Raw genomic sequence first — 20802 nt, forward strand, 5'->3', positions numbered from 1 at the left:
TTTTACCAAATACCTCAATATTTATATAGCAACGATACTGGTTGACTGGGTTGACTATTGGTCCTTTCACAAAATATTTACACAGAAAGATTTTGATAAATAATCATCAGTTGTGGATATTATGACTAAGTGGGTAAAGGTAGTATAAAAAGAAAAAGAAAAAACATCATTAACTGTAATACAGCCTTTAAAACCAGTACAAGCCTTACATATAATATAAACTATATCCAAAAGCTAAGAAGATATCCCCAACCTACATTTGTATTTAGACATTTTAATGCGGAAAGTTACATACTTTCATAGAAAACCCTTTTTCAGAGCAATTTTTCAATTTGACTAGTCATGGCATGAAAAGCACAGGTAAAACTAATTTCATTATGCCCAGTTCTATCAAGTGTCCCCAGTAAAACCTGCCAGTTAACCATTAAGCACAGTTTCAGGACCCAGGAGCATAGCTCACCAGAGTGGAATGCATTTGTGTTTAATGTTATCAAGTATACCTGTGCTTTTACTACTACGACATACCAAAATATCTGCTGTGACAAAACAGGCCCTCAGATTTCAGTCAATACATGCCAGTGGAAACCATCACGTAAAGACTTAAAGCTTTTAAAGCTATTTTCAAAAAAAAAACATTCAAAAATGGCTTTGTCCTTTTTTAATAAAGAGCAAAATATCTGCAATATCATTACAGTTTATATAATTCCTTACACAAAATTGAAAGGAATTTAGATTACAAGTTTTAACACTTAAAAATAAGACTACCTAGACCTTGGGCAGTATACATTGTTCCACCCTATTCTCAGTTGCCCATCCTATTTGTATAGGAACCTAAAACATTTACAATGTAGATTACTCATCTCTACTTCTAGGTGGAACTGAGTAATCTCACAAAGAAGAACAGGAGGTGAAGGGGGAAGTGTTTCAAAGAGGAAGAAGAGCTGAAATGAAAGGGAAGCAAGGGTTCCGGCTATGTGGAAGGTGAAGAGGCGATGTACTTGTGAGCAGAAAAGGATAATAAATAAGATGAAGGGGGCAAAACACACACAAGGAGCGCTGAGTAGGGAGGGCTGACATAGATGAAAGCAGAACAAAAGGCAAAAAAGGTAGAAAGGGAGGGTGTAAAAAATGAGTCCGTCTCCAAGTGCTGCCTCTAACAAAACACAAACACACACACACACACACACACACCGACATCTCCCCTTCAATCACAACTGAGACCATCTATCTATATGACTGGTGTGCTCTTTGAATAATGGAGCCAATATGAAGCGAGTCACTGAGAAGATTTGGTCGTCTGATGGGGGTCACGAGGTTTCTGCCCTGAGAGCAGCGCTGGGAATCAACAGCAGTCATAAAGGAATCACAAGAGGGAGTCATTTGCATTTTACACTCGCAACTTAAGTGGAGAAGACTCGTGCCTGCGCCTGTCTGGACCATCACAATGCACATCAGATATGGTTTTAATTTTTTATACAGCAATTATGGAGAACTGGACCTCCATGGCTTTGTCTAATTTCCCAAGACTTTGGGATGTGAAAATCATATGGTCCTTTCATGATATAAAAATGACAGAGCATGCGATTATTCTTTTATGACTTCAGGGAAAACCTCAAATGTTATGAAAGTGCTGTTTCATAAAAAAGTTATCTCGCTTCTTTTCTAAGTCTTTCAGGAGTTCATAAAAATCTGCACACTTTATTACAGAACTATTTCTGACAATGAATAATGTAGCTAACTGATGGCTCAAAGGTCAAATAGACTCAAAAGCAGTTTAAATTACATTTGTTCATGCTTTTGTTCATGTTCGCAGAATATTTGGTATCAGTGAGAAAATTATTCTACGACTGCAATGATTGCCACTCAAGACAAATGAGCTGGATTTTCATGAACAAAACATCCACTTTAACTGTTTTGTATGGTGATATAAAAGGGGGACAATGTTTTGAGATGTATCTACATCAGTATCAAAGGAGAGTTACTTTAAATTGTAGTACTTTCCTTTATAGCGAGTATCAGAAAATACAATTTAAACATCTGTAGTAGGTTTTAGCATCAAAAATCTAATATTGTTCTGGTACCAGTCACAAAAAAAATCTGTCAAAATACCAGGCCCTGACTGGATAACTATCATCTAAGAGAGCTATCAAAAACTATTTATTAATGTTTGTGCATTAAGCAAATGATTGTTTGTACAAATAAAATACCGATAACAATAAATATGTATCCCTATTCATTCTCACTCACACCACTCTTGAATGTATTCAACATATAATGCACATATAGTATTGTAGATTTTTCTTCATCTACTATGTTTATATACTGTTGAACGCCGCAGCATTTTTTTCTATATTTAGAAACCTTTACGAACTAGTTCGTTATTTATAATGCGGCATAAGGCATATGCACATATTCTTATTTAACATGTTTACTAATGTACTTATGCACTTTTTTAATTCATATATTTTTTTTTCATTTTATATTTTCTTCTTAATTCTTATTTTAATGCTTGTTTATTTCTACTTTTATTACTCTCTCTGCTTGGCTTCAAAATACAAGTACAAATCAGATTTTCCCCCGGGATCAATAAAGTATTTCTGATTTCTGAAATACCTTTGCCTGGATTTGGAGCAGTTACACAAAAACATTAATGTCACGATCATCTAATAATGCATACAATAAGCAGATGCAATGCAATGCTTGAGAGACCAACTGTGAGTGCTACTGGGTGCATTTCATGAACTGGTACCTGTTCCAGAAGTTTTCTGTATCTCTGCGTGGCTTGCTGGATGAGGTCCCTCACCGTCCACCCCTCCTTGCAGGGCACCACCACACCTGTCTGCCAAATGTCACTGTCACCTTCATTATAGCCCTTTCCACTTCATCCAAGATGCAGGCCCTCTGGATTTGGGTGATGAACAATGGTGATAATAATGCACAGGTGTGTAGAGTGCCCTCCAAATAGTTTTGATAAAAAGGCAGGGATATGACCAAACAAAAAAAGGCAAAAATAGTGGTGGGAGAAATGCAGGGAGAGTGGCTTGGGGTGACTTACATCACTCAAACCAAAATATTCAGAAGTCCCACAGCTTGTCAAAGTGGCCCAGAGCCAACAGAGCTCCTTACTAAGACTGCCAAATGTCTTTGCTGTCTGTCCATGCCATTCCTACAGACATTTACAGCTGAAACTGAAGATGACACAAGTAAGCTCCTGTCTCGTGTTAAGAGCTTCCTTTCTCATCTCCTCAAGTAGCATCCAGCAAGTGCTGATACTACTCAGTTGGTCCATTAAAGTTATGGAGCTGTTCAGTTTCCAGGACGGTAAAAACAACACTGCAGTCTCTTTGTGCTGGTAAACGAGAAGTGTGTGTCATGTCATTTCCCACAGAGTTATAACTAACCTTAGTTACCTTCACTTGACAGAGGCTAGCTGTCTCTCAGCTAACAACACTCGGCTAAAGATGATTAGCTCGATACTGTAACCTGGTCCGGCTAAGATAACAAGCCTAGGATGAAAGCACTCGGCTTGCCACAAGCGTTAGATATCCACGCGCCGTTCTCCAAAACTCCTGATGTATTATTACTTTGTTTTATCAGATGAACAAACGTGTATGTTAACTTTTACATCAGAGTTAGCAAGCTGAGTCCCAGGCTAGCTAACGTTAGCCACCTTAGCTGAACTTTGGAGGGAGGGATGCAGTCGCACGGGCATCACTCCATAACTTTTTTCCCTCTCGTAAGTTTCCTTCTTCCAAGCGGTCAGTAGCATCCACTTCATCACCGACACACACAGTACGGCAACGTAACCGTTATTTTCACATTCAGGGACAAGCCGGAGGCGACGTTGAAGAGTAAACAGAGCACAGTACTGTATGTTGGAAAAGTTTTGAGATTCCTTCACTGCCGTCCCGTCCGCTCCTGGCCAGTTCCTGACCAGCTCCTCCACCGCTTGTTGCTGTCACTTTCTTAAGGGGAAGTGCTCCAATTATTGTTTAGAGCATAGAGACAACATAATGCGAAATAATTCACATTCTCCGTTGCAGACAAGATTACTGCTCGAACAGCAAGACACGACATGCAGAAGGGGAAATCACCTGTGAAAAGTGACAAAGAAGTTTAATTTGAATGCACGAATTCACTCTCCTTTTACTTCTGTTTAGGTCTTCAAAACAATGAGTACAAAGATGAGAGAGGAACTACACCATTTTTAAAAAACCAATGCATGTTATTCCTACGGTCTAACACAGTTCTGAAATATGAGTAAATGTAAACATCTCTCTCCCAAATCAAAATAGAGCAATAAAACTTACTACTACTAAAAACTACTAATAATAATAATAATAATAATAATAATAATAATAATAATAATAATACATTTTTTGTAAAGCAGTTATTAAATCACACAGTTACAAAGTGCTTTACATAAACAATAAAGTAAAAACTCATAGGCTACGAACACACATACCCACACCCATTTAAACACAAACATTATACAAAATTGCAAAACTGATCCAAGTATGATAGAAACATTGTCTCTATTAAACTTGAGTGGTATAGAGTAAGTCTGCAGGTTTCACTTTTCTTCAAATTGAGGACATGATGCATACAATATAATAAAGCTCATTTGGGTTGTTTTTTTTTTTTAAATGACAAGAAAGAAAGTAAAGAAGGATGTGGGTCCATAAAATAAGGCTCCCAGTGACTGTCTATGGAGCATTTCCTGACTTTTTTACTTGATGACATCACAAATTTGAGACTTAGGCCTACTTCTTTGGCCATTGTAATAACACGAAACAGAGATCAGGACTGTTCACATGACCCATACTCAAGTCACCCTCAAGTCACATATTTGATAACATTAGGCACAACTGTAGACAAAAGCAAAAAGACTTGCAGCTTGACTGTGACTTTAACACCAATGACTTGCGAATTCACTTGGACTTGAGCCTTTTGTCTTGATACTTTAACTCAAGCTCAAAGATTTAAGGAGAATTTCATGGTAAGCAATGTCATAAACAACATCAACGTAGTTTATTTATTATTTTACATTTATATTAACATTTACATAAAAAATAAAAAATATGTAAATAAATATATAAAAACAAAATAGGACAAAAACATACGAAACCAAATCCATTGTGAAAGCCATTGTTGATGTTTTTCATTTGTTTTTTTCGTGTATTTAATTCTCTTTTGCTCCTCTCTGATATACTGCTCACTTTTTTGTTTAATAAAATATTTTTGTTTTCATTATTGTCCCTTATTAATGGCTAAACATAAAAAAAATATTAGTCATACGAAGAATAATGGACAAAAACATTAACCAAGGTCTGACTGAATTATTAAATTATAATATTGCAAATATTAATAATAGTATAAGATTAAGTGCTACCTTTGTAAAAACCTAGAGCTGGCATGCATTCAGTGACAGTCACAGCCATTTTTAGGGTATAATAAGATGTCACAGCCATAATTTTAAGGGATCAACATTAGTACAGCAGACAGTCAAATTTGCGCCTTATGAACCATGAAACCTGCTCAAATCCCTCGAAAATCTTCTAACGTCTGACACCAGCTCAGCATTATAATGTTGATGCCAACGAATATAATGTATTTACAAAAGATTTTGGCATTTCACAGTTTGATTTATCTTCAAAGAGGAAACCCCTCCCTGTGAGGTGGAGTTTGGCTTTGTAATTAGCAGCTCAAACGTATGCATGTGTATGTCTGCTAATTGATTTGGGCTAGGTTTAGTTTCTGGGTCACTGAATTCCATTGCTACTAATGAACCCCGTGGGAGGAGGAACATTTTGCATGCATGCATTTTTTTTCCTCCTTTCTTTGGTGAAAGTTTGAAAGTTAGAAGTACACTTGAGTAATCATTTAGGATATGAATTTTGAAATGATTGAAATAACTGAAGATGAAGAGTAAGAGGAAAACCTCTTTCTTCTTTTTGATAACTGAATATATATATATATACATACATACATACCTACATATATACATATTACTCATAATTCTACAAAAAAAACATGAATATAGTATAAAGGACAATGTTGAAAATAACCAGAGCCATACAAAACAAAAAATACACTATAAATGTGGTAATTAAAGATTCTGGGACTGACAGGTGAATAAATATAACTTAATTCTGTTTGGGTTTTTTTGTGTGTTTGTTTTTAATCAACTGATGTCATGATTTGACATGATTTGTCATAATTATTTTAATTGATCTGGAAAGACTGTATTAACAGTTGTTGTTTTTCCCCATATTTCACCAACACTGGAAATAGGCCTTTTTTAACATTTATAAACTTTTATAACATTATTGGTGGCTGAATTCCATTTAGCTGCTTTAGTTTCATGGTTCTGATATTGTGAAATCTGGCTCACTGATGCTGTCATGGCTTACCGTGACACTTGAATAGAACAGAGCTGTCGTAAATGTTATTAGTAACATCTGTACTTTCCTGAGTCAGACAAAATGTTTGCTGTAAAGAAGGCCTATGCTGAGGCCATATCCACACAGCTGTGAATAAATCTAGTGTTTTGGCCAAGACACAGCATGAAAAAGACCCATGCTTCCTTAGTCCCTATAGCAACAAAACAAATCCAACTGGAACAGTAATAAATGTAACCTAATTCAATCAAATATTACACATTATAATAACTTTATTTCCCTAACTTAATAAAAATGGGGAAATGTGATAAACAATACCAGCAGCCAACTCCTACAAATACCAGGGAGGCAAACAATAAATACAAAAGGGGCTTGTTTACTTGTGCCCTTTTAGAAGGACGCATAGGTGGTTTTTTATGCTCTGATGCCCCTATCGGCAGGCTAACTGTCAGTACTTTCCAAAACCTTTACAACGCATTGTTGGAACAGTAGGAGACATTATTAATCCCCGAGAATGCACATTTTTTTGCTCTGTTGTTTCTCACACACAGGCCTGAAATACGCGCACACACAAACTGGACCTATACACATTCATTATGTGGAGGGATGTCAGAGGGAAGGTGCTGCCCATGGACAGGCGCCTCAAGCAGTTAGGGGTTCGGTGCCTTGCTCAAGGGCACCTCAGCAGGATCCAGGTGGTGAACTAGCACCTCTCCAGCTACTACACACTCCATACTTTGTCCGTACAGAGAACTGAACCAGCGACCCTCCAGCTCTTAAGCTAAGTCCCAATGGAATGAGCAACTGCTCCTAAATCCATTTTACAATGCAGCAACTCTTTGGTTAACCCCTTAAAACCTGAGCAAACTGGCTTGATTTCTTTGAAAAAGACAGGAATATGGCGACAAGAAATTTAACAAGAAATGGCCCAAATAGCAAGAATTTTTTAAAAGGTTAGGCTACATAAAAATGACATAAAAATGAGCAAAAAGAAAAAAAAGGGAAAAAAGAAAATTACCCCAAGAAAGTGCAAAAAACATGATACATAATTTTTTTTCTGTTCCATAGTTTTAAGTATATAATTGAGAGAGTTCAAAATACAGTTTTCCAGGCCCCCCCAACCCCCAGTCAATTTTCAGATAATTTCTTTGTCATCTTTTACTTAGGTTGGATAATTGACTTTGCAAGGTTTATAGAAAGATCATCGTGATCAAACCAATGTGGTTTGGCAGCTGCGAAACAGGCTGCAATGTAATACTCTAATATCAATGTCTGTCCACTAAAGGGATTGTTTTTGCCACTGACAGCCTGAAATTGTTATTATAAGATTTGGCATCTGACAAAGAAATTATTATTATTAATTTTTATTTTTTCCCTTAAGTTTCATTCAGTCTGTTTCTCATTGTCTTCCTGCAGCAACTCAGCTCATGAGACCTGAGCCCAAGACCTCTCCTTGAGTGAGACTTGATACAACACAATAACAAACAGACCTGTGCAGGTTCCTACTTTGGTTTTATTTTTTACACATAGATACACACATTTATTTTTAAACCTTGATCCATATGGTAGCTCATTCCCTCTCCTCAACCCCATATGGTAAAATCCTAACCTTAGCGGTGCTCTGTGTCGTGCCTCCCCCATTATGAACTGTTATAAACCACAGAGAACATGCTATGATGTGAATGCCCCCCTGCTGTTGGGCCAGATGCATCCAGACCCTGGCAAACAAATCAATATGTGTGGCAGAACATGTTTTGCTTCCAAAAAAAGGGGGAAAATTAAAGTGCGCAGTGGGAGAGGAGTGCATTCTAAGATGCAGGAGGAAAACACACACATACAGGATGTACGCACAGTTCAGACCGTACATGAAAAAACTTAATTACATGAGCATATGCTCTTTTGTCCCTCATACAGTCTCTTCATCACCCCCTACTAATACACCGAATAACCGTGTTGAATATCATGCACTTTTATATTCCACATGCACCATCCATCATGCTTTTAAATCGCCCCAAGCAGCCTCAGAAGGTACTTAGAAGTGAGAAGGAAAGAGCAGCACATCTGGCATAAACCAACAGGGGGCCACATACACAACAGTACCAAGAAACACTCATTCCACAACTGTAATTTCATGGCTTAATGTTGGTGTATATACTCCCTTCTTTGGAGTTCATTTTGGACCATGCAGGCTCTCTCCAAATTTACGGTAAAGACAGCTTTCACATCTAGAACGAGTAAAAAAGAGACTGGAAAAGGCGTGATAGATAGTGAAATGCCATGTTTGCATGATTATAGTATATTGAAAATATATATGTGGAATACTACACAGACAACACATTATTTGCATAATAGGCTGCACTACTATGTGATTACCATGTACCCCCCACAGAATGCCCTCTTTTAGCTAACACTGCTCAAGACAAACTTAAGTCAAGTAATCATTTCTAGAGACAAATCCATATATAATGACCACCCAGTCGTGTTGTTTTCATTAGCTTTAATGTGCATTCAAATGTCTCTCTGCTCATTGTTTTGGAGACCTAAAGACACCAGTTGGCTAAGATGTTACTCAAAATAAATGCTGATGTTGCATCATGTCAGCTAGATGTGTCATTTATATAGACTGTATAAAAGAAGTGCATGTAGCCATCGTGTAGTCACCCATCTTTATCAGGTCAAAATTACCTAACAAAAATCCAAGTGGGATTGAAATGTTATCGGAAATTAACTTGTGTGGCATGGAGTAAGTGTGCAGGTGTTATCTTGTTCCTCCAAAAATGTTATTTTGGGCCTGATGGCATCATGCAACAGACTCAGGAGTTGTAATTCCACTATTTGCCTACCACAAAAATTGGCCTCAAAGCCTAGCACACTTCCTGGGGTCTTGATTTGGACTCACAGACTTGAAACCAGTGGAGTCGCCCTCCGTTGACCATTAGAAAGAATGCAGAGTTAAAGCACATCCATCTTTTCTTCACTTTTCAGATTCAGAGGTAACATCCACTTCTTTTATACAGTCTATGCTAATTAAGCACCTCCCTAACACATTCACTATAATAACTTTATGAGATAATATTATGTCAATGTCTTTTTTCTTTTATAGCTTGTTGTGCTACCCTGAAGTGGCCCAAAATTAATGTAGATTTAAAGTTGCAACCCAGAACTTCATAGTTCAGCCATCAACCACTGCTGCATAAGGACACCTCTTTTTGCATCTGTGAAAGACTACGGTTAGTATCCCCTCAACCAGCACCATGAGAACATTGTATTCAGCTCTTCCTATACTTCAGATGTTATCAGATCCCTTTTTAGCTCCTCCGCCTTTTTCATTGTGAGCATATGACCCATAGAAAGTCTCTCTTTATGGCCCTAAAAATCCATTATGTTAATAGGATGCAACGAATGGTTGACAAAAGAATAAACTTCTACAGCAAATGACATTCTTGTGCTATAAAGAATGCATGTCAAATGGTCCTACAGCAGTGGCAGTGTCTTCAGTCATGCCTTCTTCTTCCTCATGCTTTTATTCGTGTGCTGCTTATTTGTTGTCTTCATTTTGCTTTTGTCTGCTCACATTACTTAGCCTGCTCCATGTTGCATTCTAAATCTTCAAATCTCATCAATAAATTATATTAACAAAATAAATCCAGCCCAGGCAGAATGCCATGCCCTGGTGCTCAGCATGTTATATGTTACTGAAAGATTTTTCCTACACCCTGCAGACTGTGTGTGTGTGTGTGGCCATGTGTCAGCCACAGATACTGACAGATCAATGCTAGGACTTGTCAGCAGGGGGATTTCGATCAGTCCACACCCACAAATCGTCAGCCCCCCATACACACATACACATACAAACGGTCACACCCTATATCCCACTATCCCACTGCACTGTGAAAAGAATAGCAGGCTGTCAATACACCATTCCACTATTCCGCTCTAACACACACACACACACACACGCATGCACGCACGCACACATACACACACACACACACACACACACACACACACACACACACACACACACACACACAAACTAGTACTAGTAGCACTGTTGATCATCTCTCTTGTCCAAGCAGAGATCTTCAGCATGTCATGTACGAGCCTTGCTTCTATCCAGGGCAGAATAATAAATATCCAAAGCACCACTGGACTATGGATGGATGGATGGATGTTTGTGCTGTAAATGGGAATATTCCATGGAATTTAACAACAAAGTAAAATACAATAAAACAAGATCCTTTTTCAGTCCGACAGGAGAGAAAGTTGAGGTCACTGACCTCATGTAACACGTTTTTGGCAAGGCCTCAAGGTATTGGACCTATTTTTATTCTGAAAGGAATTTACATTTTATCTTAAATAACCATTCCTTTAGGTTATATGTGTAGGCTATTAACAGTGTTGGACAATATATTGCCACTAAGGACAGTGATGTAATGAAATCTTGAGTAATAAAGAGGTGGTTTAAAGCCATGTGTTTCAGATATTAAATGTAACTCAATTATATGTGTTTCTGTTTTGATAAACTTTTGAGATCCAACCAATAATGCTGCTGCTTTTAACATTGTCAGTTTTTCCAGGATGATACAGGGAACAATTTTACTTTTGTGCTCCACGTTTGTCCACATACGTCTTTTAAAATGCTGGTCAAGTGTGGTTTACACATTTTAGTTTCTTGATTTTTAGAAGATCATTTCTTTTTTTTCTGAAAGAGGGTCCACTCAGAGCCTAACGTGGCTTTAGATACACTTTAGGGCCACAGGGGACCAAAAACAACTATCAAAATTCACTGACAAGAAGGGGCCAGGCTTTACACCTGGGCCTGTAATGCACCAGACTATTGGCTCTATTGTAGGGAGGAGGTTTCCTGAACAAAGAACCAAACATGAAAAAAAAGGAAAATATACATTGGCACATATAAGCCAGCAGCTTAAGGAAAGTAAAACAATGACTAAAGTCTCATCAGTGAGAACAGCATAACAATGCAAAAGAAATGACAGAGAAAAAAAGTACAACAGAACACTCTTTAATTTCACTTTTGCTTACATTACAAGCAGCCTAAAGTACAAATATCGGTGAGTAACATTTCCCATGATCATTGCTGAGTTTCTCCATCTAGGCTGCCAAACATTTGGATCAAATTTGTGTATAAGACAAAGAGACATACAAAACAAGTAGGTGGTCAAGCAGAGCAAGATCAGAACATAGAAAATGTTATTTAACACTGGATTTAGTCTTGTAAATTCACAGGAGAAATTTTAGAACATTTTCTATGCTTTAAAGGTATAATATGCAGGACTGTCAAAACCTCCTCCCAATGTTCAGACAAAATCACAATGTTTGTTTCCAGCTGCTGGATCAAAAATCCTTTATGTCACAATCATATAATCAAATGGCACTGTGCAAACACTGCCTCAATTTGCTAGTTTTTAGCCAACGAAAAAATCATAATAACCTCAAGAAAATGCTTTATTTAGAATATTTTCACTGCTTTACCTCACCATCAGACAGCCATCTCTGACAGGGAACTATAGCCATTATCTCAAAGCCACCGGACTCCATTAACAAAAACAGTAATTTTACTTGGCAAAACACAGGAGTTGCGGGTTTACCACTGCCGTAATCACTCACTGTGTACAGTATTAGCGTTTAATGTGTTTAACTACATGTTTTTTAAAATTGCAGTTATGACTGAAAATTACGACAGATATAAACAAGTTTGCCGATTTCACATATCTTTGCATTTAAAATCATAATGTGTGTTGCCAGCATGATGTCATGGTGATTCAATATACAGACTGTCAAATTAAGCAAACACGTTTCCATTATTTCCCATTGCATACAGAAATATACCAAATCATATAAAAACGGGAGCTTCTGTATTTCACATTTATTCTTTTGAGTGTTAGCAGGTGTTAATTAGAGAGCAAAGAAAGAAAATATGACAAAACACCTTTGACGATGGACACACACACACTGGCGCCTACCACTGAACTGAACCTGAACACACCTTGAGTTCACATCTCCCTTTCTCTCTTTCACACGCACACACACACACACACACACACCTCTGGCTAATAGCTCAATTAACACACTGTCACGTCAGAAATTGTGAGCCCACTGAATCCACCTGTCTCCAAGGAGGATAGCAAAGAGAGAGGAGGTAATTGATACTATATTCATGGAAAGCTACTTTGAAAACTAATTATGTGTGTATAACAAGCAGAGAATTATTCCGACAGCTCCTGAAACCTATTAGTGGCTGGGACTGGGAGGTGTGTGTGTGTGTGTTTGCATGTGTGTATTCTATCATGTGACTAAGCTGTGGTCTCTCCATTCACAGCTGATGTCACAGAACAAAGTTGCAATACATCAAAGCAGTCTGTGACACAACTGGGAACATACAACTTGGAAACTAAAAATATATTTTAACTCTACAATCAAGTATAAAAGTGCTTCAAGACTGAATTAGAATGGCTTTTACTGTAAGGCACTAGGAGAAGCTGGCTTAAATTGGATTGAATGCATATCAAAACAGTAACCCAATTGCCAGGAAAAAAAAGTTTGGTTCTGATAACCATGAAAATGATACTTTTGAAAGTTATAATGTAGCAGACATGTTGAGTATGAGGCACAAAGACCACTTGGTTACGGTTGGAAAAAAATCATGTTTTGTCTTAAATTGACTCGTTTTTGAGAGCATGGTCCCCAGGAAATACAGCAATGTCTTTTGCTTTTGAAAGGATTCTACAAAAAAGCAGCTGGAAACACTGCAATGGTTTGCTAAAAAAACACACCCATGTTTGGTACCTAAAACGCTCCTGGGAACACAGCAACAACTGGCTGCAACACTCATGTTTGTTGCCTAAAAAGCTGGTGGAAACATGGCAATGTTTGACTACACCACTCCCACATTTGGTGCCTAAAAAGCTCCTAGAAATGAAGAAATGGTTGGCTACAAGACATGCACATTTGGTGCTTCAAAGCCGCTGGAAACACTGCAATGGTTCGCCTAAAACACCCACGTGTTTGGTGCCTAAAAAACCCCTGCAAACACAGCGACAATTGGCTAAAGCACATGTTTAATACCTAAAAAGTCACTGGAAACACGACAATGATGACTCACTGAAACACAACTGGTTTTGTTGTTTGTCTTAAACTGGGTTCTCCAGTTTGGCAGGTGTCTCGCCAAGGTGACAGGCTAACCAACATCTGATCCTTCTCCCCTTTAATAAGTCAGCTAATATATTAAGTAACATTAGAAATGTTGATATAATACATATGAAATGAAATGTAATTGTGCTTTACCAAAACAGACAATGTCAACATTTACTTTTGGGCACTTGGCAACAAAACAAGTCTAAATCTACAGCTTTGGGAGAGAAAAAGCACTAACCAAGAAAACTGAACTGCTCTTGTGATCGCAAGCAGATTGGTTACACTGAGACTATTTTTTCCTACAAAGGAAATATATGAAAATATGTCTATATTCTGTCAGCAAAGTGACATTTCACAAGGCTGGCATTTTTTTCATTGTTCTTATTGTCATTAGATGCTATGAAAAGAGCAAAATCAGCAAAGTTGCAAGCTGTCTTTCAATACTTTCTGGCTTCACTATTGTTTATGGCAAGCCCATTCATTTGTAGCTGAGGGTCCAAGACTAAAGATTTTAAGTCTTTAAAAAATATGTACCTTTTGTTCCTATTGTTTTTTAAAGTGCTCATTAATTTCCTAAAAGAGGTGTGGCCCATAGTAGTCTTGTTGGGGACTATTTTTGGTCATGGAATCGCACATATTTTGTGTACGTAAGTGTACGTGACAACAGGACGATGTGGGATTCCATTTTCATAATAATGAAGGAATGTGTCACCCTGTGCAGTGCTTTGGTTCATCGATGTGAGTTTTACAACAGCTTAATTTGGAAAACTTTATGGCAGAGAAAAATAAGCTATATGAGGCTACACAGTCGATACTTATTAGGTTGATTCAATTCATTGTTGGTTTTGTTCTTCTCATGGGATTTGTTGATGATAGGAAAAATGTTGAATATCACCAGCCTGGTCTGATAAATCAATACAGTTGGTCGTATTTGCCTTTTTAGTGCAATAAGAATGTGATCTGAGCTGATGAATAGTGTGATGGAATGGGAAGCAGTCTAACTCTGAATTGGATTCAGAGGAATTGCGGACCAAAAGACCAACGGGTTCACGCCCTCTATCTCCTTCCTCTCTCTTTTACAAAAAATATGACATTTTCAATGCATGAAGCAATTTAATCTCTCTGTCCTCTATGAAAACGCCAGTAAATGAGCGTCTGTGAAATTAAGGCGATCGCCCAGAGATTGGTCAGTCTGTCGATCTCTCTCCCTCTCTCTTTCTTTGGCTTCCGTCCTGTCTCCCTCTAATACAAAATATAAGATATTATCAATGCATGAAGCAATTTAATCTCTTTCCCTTCGCTCTCTCCCTCTTATGAAAACGTCTGTAAATGATTGTCTGTGAAATTAAGTGGGAGATCGTTCTGTTTTCTCTAAGGTCAGTCTCTCTCTCTCTCTGCCTCTCTCTGCTTCTGTGATCAGTCCATTTGTCAGAGGTCAGACTTGTTGCCATCTGGGACCAGCATTCTGCCTGCCAAACATTCCCCATTACCGTATGTAAATTCATTAATTGCAAACCCATAACTACATCATCCTTATACTTTGACCTCTCTTATCCAACACACATGCACATACACACACACTTTAACACCCTCTGCCCTCATGCAAAGAAGAAACAAATAAATAAATAATTGAATTTACAAGCATTTTATGCCTGGGGCAAATCCTCAGAGAGAAACGAGAGACACCAAGCGACAAAAAAAGCGAAAGTGAGGCGGAAATGTGACGAGAAAGACAGAGGAAAACAATGACAGAAAGAAACGTTGTGAAGGGTAAGAGAAAGATACGTGCTTACGGGGGCTTACACAACAAGGCAATGAAAAGAAGAGATGATAGCAGACTGACTGACTGCCTGAATGAAATCAAGGTTTTTCAGAAAACAGAATAAGATGCAGGGGAAAAACATCCTTTTGTTATGTTAAACACACCATCTCATTGGAAATGTCTTGGCCTGCTTTATTCATCCTAACATTGTCATCGCGAATAATAGTGGAGATTGACACAGCCTCTTGCTTTGGATTAATCCCCGAGCAGTTCAAAGAATTTTACACAGAATGCAATGTGTTGATGCCCCTAAGCTAGAGAATAATATGTATCTGCACTTCTAGCTTTCCACCTACTGTAAGTGTGCAAACTCTTAAGCTGTCTTAGAAATGGCAACAGTTGCAAAGAATCGTTCATTGTGTGCTTCCTGTATGCAAATGGAACGCTTCCTTTTTAAGTGCAGGTGTGCGTTTCTGAGGATCAGTACATTAAAAAAGCAAGTCATGCATCCTTGACAAGAATGTGTGCTTCTGCTACAGGCATCAATACCTAATATTTTTTCCTGAAAAGCATAAGTTAACATACAAGTTACTTTGCCTCAGTTTGTATTTATTGAATACATTACAACATTAAAGCTGCAATAAAAAATATCTCTCTGCACCAATGCACTTTATGGGTTTTAATTATGGATACTTTTAATTTTCTCATGACTTTTATCTACTTATTTCTATTCTGGAATTTATTACTGACAATGCACTGCTTTTTTGTCTTTTAGGGGGAAACTAATTTAATTTTTCTTTATGCATGGAACTGCATAATGAAAATAAAGCAAATTGGAAATCTAATAGGGTTAACATATGGGCTAAGTAGAAAAGCATTTCAAAAGATCAGATCATTTCTAAAAAAAGTACATACAATCACACAGTACAAATATATTTTACAATACAATACAATTATATGAAATCCAGGCCTTTATCCATCTGCACTTTCAAAATCATCATATTATTTATTCTGCATTGTCTGCATATATCAAACAAGACACAAGTATATTATACAGATAATAAAAGCAGAGGGGCCTATAATTGATCCTTGTGGAATTCCAGTGTCTTAAAAAAATAATGTGCAAATTGGATGATATAATCTGTGTGGGATAGGCTATGAGATACTAAATGTGCAGTGATTGACTGGTACTGATCATGGTATTAGTCATGGGTTCAAATAATCAATCTAACCGGTAACTAAGCTGTTCTTTGTCATTTTACCAACAACTGATGTAAACATGGAGTAGATAGGAGCTCATCAACAGAGAAACAGGTTTTTAGGACTTGAAACTTAAAACACTTTATTTCTTGAGACTGAGAACACCCTGTAAATAGGATTGTGTGCTTTATGGTCAGTGCTCCCCCAAGAGTTTGCAGTTTTAACACCACTAAGTCTCTGTCACAGGATTCAAAGAAGACTTTGTAGACCAGTATTTCTGGGGGGCGGGGGGGCTTACATGTCAGTATTTTTCTATTACGCTTTCTCTTATATACTGTTCTCTTTGCTTTTTTCTCCATTCCTCCACCTCCGACAAATGCTTTCAAGAAAAGCAGCCACAGAACAAGATATGAGGTCGTGCGTGTGTGTGTGTGTGTGTGTGTGTGTTTGTGTGTGTCTTCGGCCGTGTGAGCACCAGACTATGCCATCATTAAATGTGTAAATCAATCCCAAGTCTGCCATTGCACAGTTGAGATTATGTTGTTATTTTTCTATCCCCCACTGCGAGACAAAGTCTGACCCACACAGACAGAGAACACAGAGAAATCGAGATTGAAATTGAAGGCAAAAACGAAAAGAAAAACACACAAATGGTGGAAAAAAAATACATAAAAGAGGGAAAAGGCTTAGTAACCAAAAGGGAGAGAAAAGATTCAAAGAGAAGATGAGAAAGTGAAAATATTCAGTTCTGACTGAGAAAAAATCTATTTCGGGAAGGGGGGGTAATGTATATTCAACTTCATACACTGTTCTACAAAGCCACAGCTAGCTTAGAAAACACCAACAGATCAATTTATTAGGAACAATATTTTCATAGTCCCCTCATATAAAATTCCATTCCTCTGTTCACTTTGCCGAAATAGAAACCACACGCCCACAGTGTGTGAGATATTACTATGTACCTCGTGAAAATGAATTATGATTGTCCTGAGACTCTGGCGCTCCTGAAACCTCAAGAAATCACATCCTTCTTCACACTCCTCTTTCTTCTTCTGCAGTTTCTGCTTTGTGTGTGTGTGTGTGTGTGTGTGTGTGTGTGTGTGTGTGTGTGTCTGTGTGTGTGTGTGTAGCGGGGGTTGGTCAGTTAACTTTTTAGCCTGTAATAGTGGGGGCAGGGATGGATGGAGACATCACAGCACTCTTAAATTGAATTTTCAACAGTCCATGGTTTGAACAGGTCACAGGACCAAAAGAGGGAGAGGGGGAAAGAAATTGTGGGAGAGAATGAGAAATGGTGTGTAAAAGAAGGATTTTAGTGTATACTGAATGGAGGGATGAGAAAAAGAAAGAAGAAAAGTCTTTTTTGTTTGGCATTCATGTGTGATCGCTGCCTGAACTCAGGCATTGCTACTGACACACATGCAAACACACACACACACACACACACACACACACACACACACACACACAAACACACACACACACACACACACACACACACACACACACACACACACACACACGGAGACCTTTCAAAGCTTTCCACATTGTTGATATCCTGTTCTTTCCCCCCTCCTCTCCTTTCATTACAGCTCAGGGTCATTTTCCTTAAATCACACCCAAAAGTACAGTAATGATATAAAGCAAGCAAGCAGAGAAAGAAAGAAAGGAAGGAAGAAAGAAATGAAGAACATCTATTCATATTGAACTAAGTCTCAAAAATGAAGCAAGAAGATGATGATCATTACAGCAGATAATGTCCTATTCATCTATTGTAATTATAGGCCCATGTGCCTGCGTTTCAGCCCTCAGCCTTGTGGCGTATACTTCACTGACAGGCACTGCATTTTAAAGATGTCAGCATGAATGTTAATTCTGCAACGGATCAATAGTGTTTCTGGGAGTTTGACCCTTTAACCTTCTAGAAGAAATAGAGGCACTATGTTTTCTGTAAAGCAAATCGAATTGACATTTTCCCTTCAACTTTTACTGGATGGTAGTGCACATTATTTTAACGTCAATATTGAATTATTTCATCATCCTGCATCCCGTATGTATACGTTTTCTGTTCCACTGTTTGACTTTGTTGATAAAAAAACTTTTTAAACGTGCCTTTTGTAAGTCAGGAAAATCATGGACAATGTTTTTACAGAAAGTACTTTTACTATTTAAAGAAATCATGACATTTTAGGAAATACAACAGTTAAATGAAAATAGATTAAATTGATAGCACTCTCTTGATAAGCTAAATATGTAGTTGAAGTTTAGATTAATGTAAAAATTTGAAACAGCAGGAAAACACACACTTTTTTTGTCTGAATCTAACCAAATCTGCCTACTAATACCTTTAAAGTTCACTAATTCACAAATTTGATTTCTTTCAAGTCATTGATAGAAAAAGAGAGTAGTAACTTCCTGGTGTCTGTGCTGGTTGCCTGGAAACTGCTCCCGGCCATTTAATCCTGCCCCCAGTGTTAATACTAAACTAACTGGCAGTTGGTTTTAGCCAAAGACTGTATAAAAATACTGGACATGATGCCACCCATTGGTTTACGAACTCCTGTTTTGAAGCCTTGAACTTGACATTTTGGCCTTCACCGTCTTGCTTTTTTTTGGAGCCAGAAGTGACCATATTTGGACCATAGAGCCTAAATGGATTAAGTGTTGAGTTGGGCCGCCGCTGATTACCTGGATTTGAAAATTACCTGGATCCTATGCATCATGGGGCCCATAGAGCAAGCGTATTAGATATTTATGGCAGCCGAGTAGCTACCATCCACCAGCTAGCAGCTAACTATTGAGACAAAAATTATTTAATTTTGCAGCTCTTTCAGACTTTAGAGACAGTATTGGACTGAACTGAACAAATCCAAAAAGTCAAGGTATTTTGTTGGGGCTGTGATGCTCCAAAAATATATCCACTGATTTGTCGAGATCTCTTTAAAAATGTCAGTCTATGGAATTCTTTTGGGGTCCAATGGCATCACATAATGAACTGGAAAGTGGTAACTTCACATTTGGCCACTATGTAAAAGTAGTTTTAAAGCCTGGTGCTGGGGACCTGATTTAGACAAGAGCATGGAGTTTGGGAGGATTGAGGGGTGGATGTGACTGAGCACCATAGACACAACGCCTATAGCAACTTGTCAGTCCCAAGGTAGCTACGGCCTAAAGCATACCCTGCTTTATCGTATATTTTTACTCTAAAGGGGATCATAATTTAAAAAATGAACATCATACTGTATTGAAGGCTTGAAACAAGTGATTAAGGCCATAAGCTCATCAGGAAAATGAGTGAAAAGTGAGGTCACTTTTACTTAGACTGAGTACATACAATCAGACTTCTTTTTGTAATCAGTGGAGTCGTCCCCTGCTGGTCATAAGAAAGAATGCAGGTTCAGGGCACTCCAGTGGTGGATTAATTTCTCTGTCCAGACATGGAAGTGGTCTTAATCTTCTCATCTGACTCTTGGCACGAACACAAAAAAACTCCCAAATGTCAAACAATTCCCTTAGTACTAAGCTTTTTTTAAGCTAGACTGCTGCTACTGTTGCATAATTTTTCTTCTTAAAATGAAATCAAAATCATGTTTTTTCAAGTAACCTAACCCCACTTAAACCATAAATGGGTGTTATGGCTTGACCATCACCATCATCACTTCTTTATGGGTGTCTAAGGATGGCAACATGTCCCATGCATGCCTCTGAGGAAAACAAAAAACATTTTTTTGGATACAAACTACTTTTTTTGGCAGCTCCCTCACTTTACATGTTTTCTCGATCTCTCTCTTCTCTGCCCTTTTATCTTTATGCTCAACTCTTCCTGCCCAGTTAATCTGAATTTATAACTTCCTAAATATTATTCTTTTGGTCATCCCCTCTCAGAGGTGAATTTATTCTTGGTGTGTCATGCTTATATAACAATCTTTTCATCCCTGGCAAAATAAATCCTCAGAAAGAAGAAAGGAAATGTGGAGAAAGAGAAGTGTGGTATTAGGAAGCAGATAAATAAAAGACAAGTAAAAAGATAAGAGATAAACACGATGTTCTTCCTTGAAAGGAGACATGATAACACACTTAAAGCCTGATGGAAACCTAAGCTTGACAAAGAAGAAAAAAGTCTGAGTGTTATTTTAGTATCAGGTCTTTTCCTTTGAAGAGGGTTTGTTACTATTTGTCTTTGGCGAGAATGGTTACTAGCCTCACTATGACCTTTCAAACTGTTTTCATCTTCTTTCAACCTACTTTTCTCCTCCATGTATCACTATCACTGTTCCCTTT

The 20802-nt window shown here is 37.8% G+C and overlaps 1 protein-coding gene across 1 annotated transcript in view; it reads right to left on the reverse strand.

Moving 5' to 3' along the window:
* The window catches only part of LOC121948859 (partitioning defective 3 homolog B-like), a 255453-nt gene extending 252242 nt beyond the window's left edge, over positions 1–3211 (reverse strand). The window contains 2 exon segments of the mRNA XM_042494371.1: positions 2750–2841; positions 2844–3211. Of these exon segments, the coding sequence (XP_042350305.1) occupies positions 2750–2841; positions 2844–2865 (114 nt within the window). The 5' untranslated portion in view covers positions 2866–3211.
* Between the last annotated feature and the right edge of the window lie 17591 nt (positions 3212–20802).

This window comes from Plectropomus leopardus, chromosome 10 (genome assembly GCF_008729295.1).
Source record: "Plectropomus leopardus isolate mb chromosome 10, YSFRI_Pleo_2.0, whole genome shotgun sequence".
In the NCBI taxonomy this organism is placed as follows: domain Eukaryota; kingdom Metazoa; phylum Chordata; class Actinopteri; order Perciformes; family Serranidae; genus Plectropomus; species Plectropomus leopardus.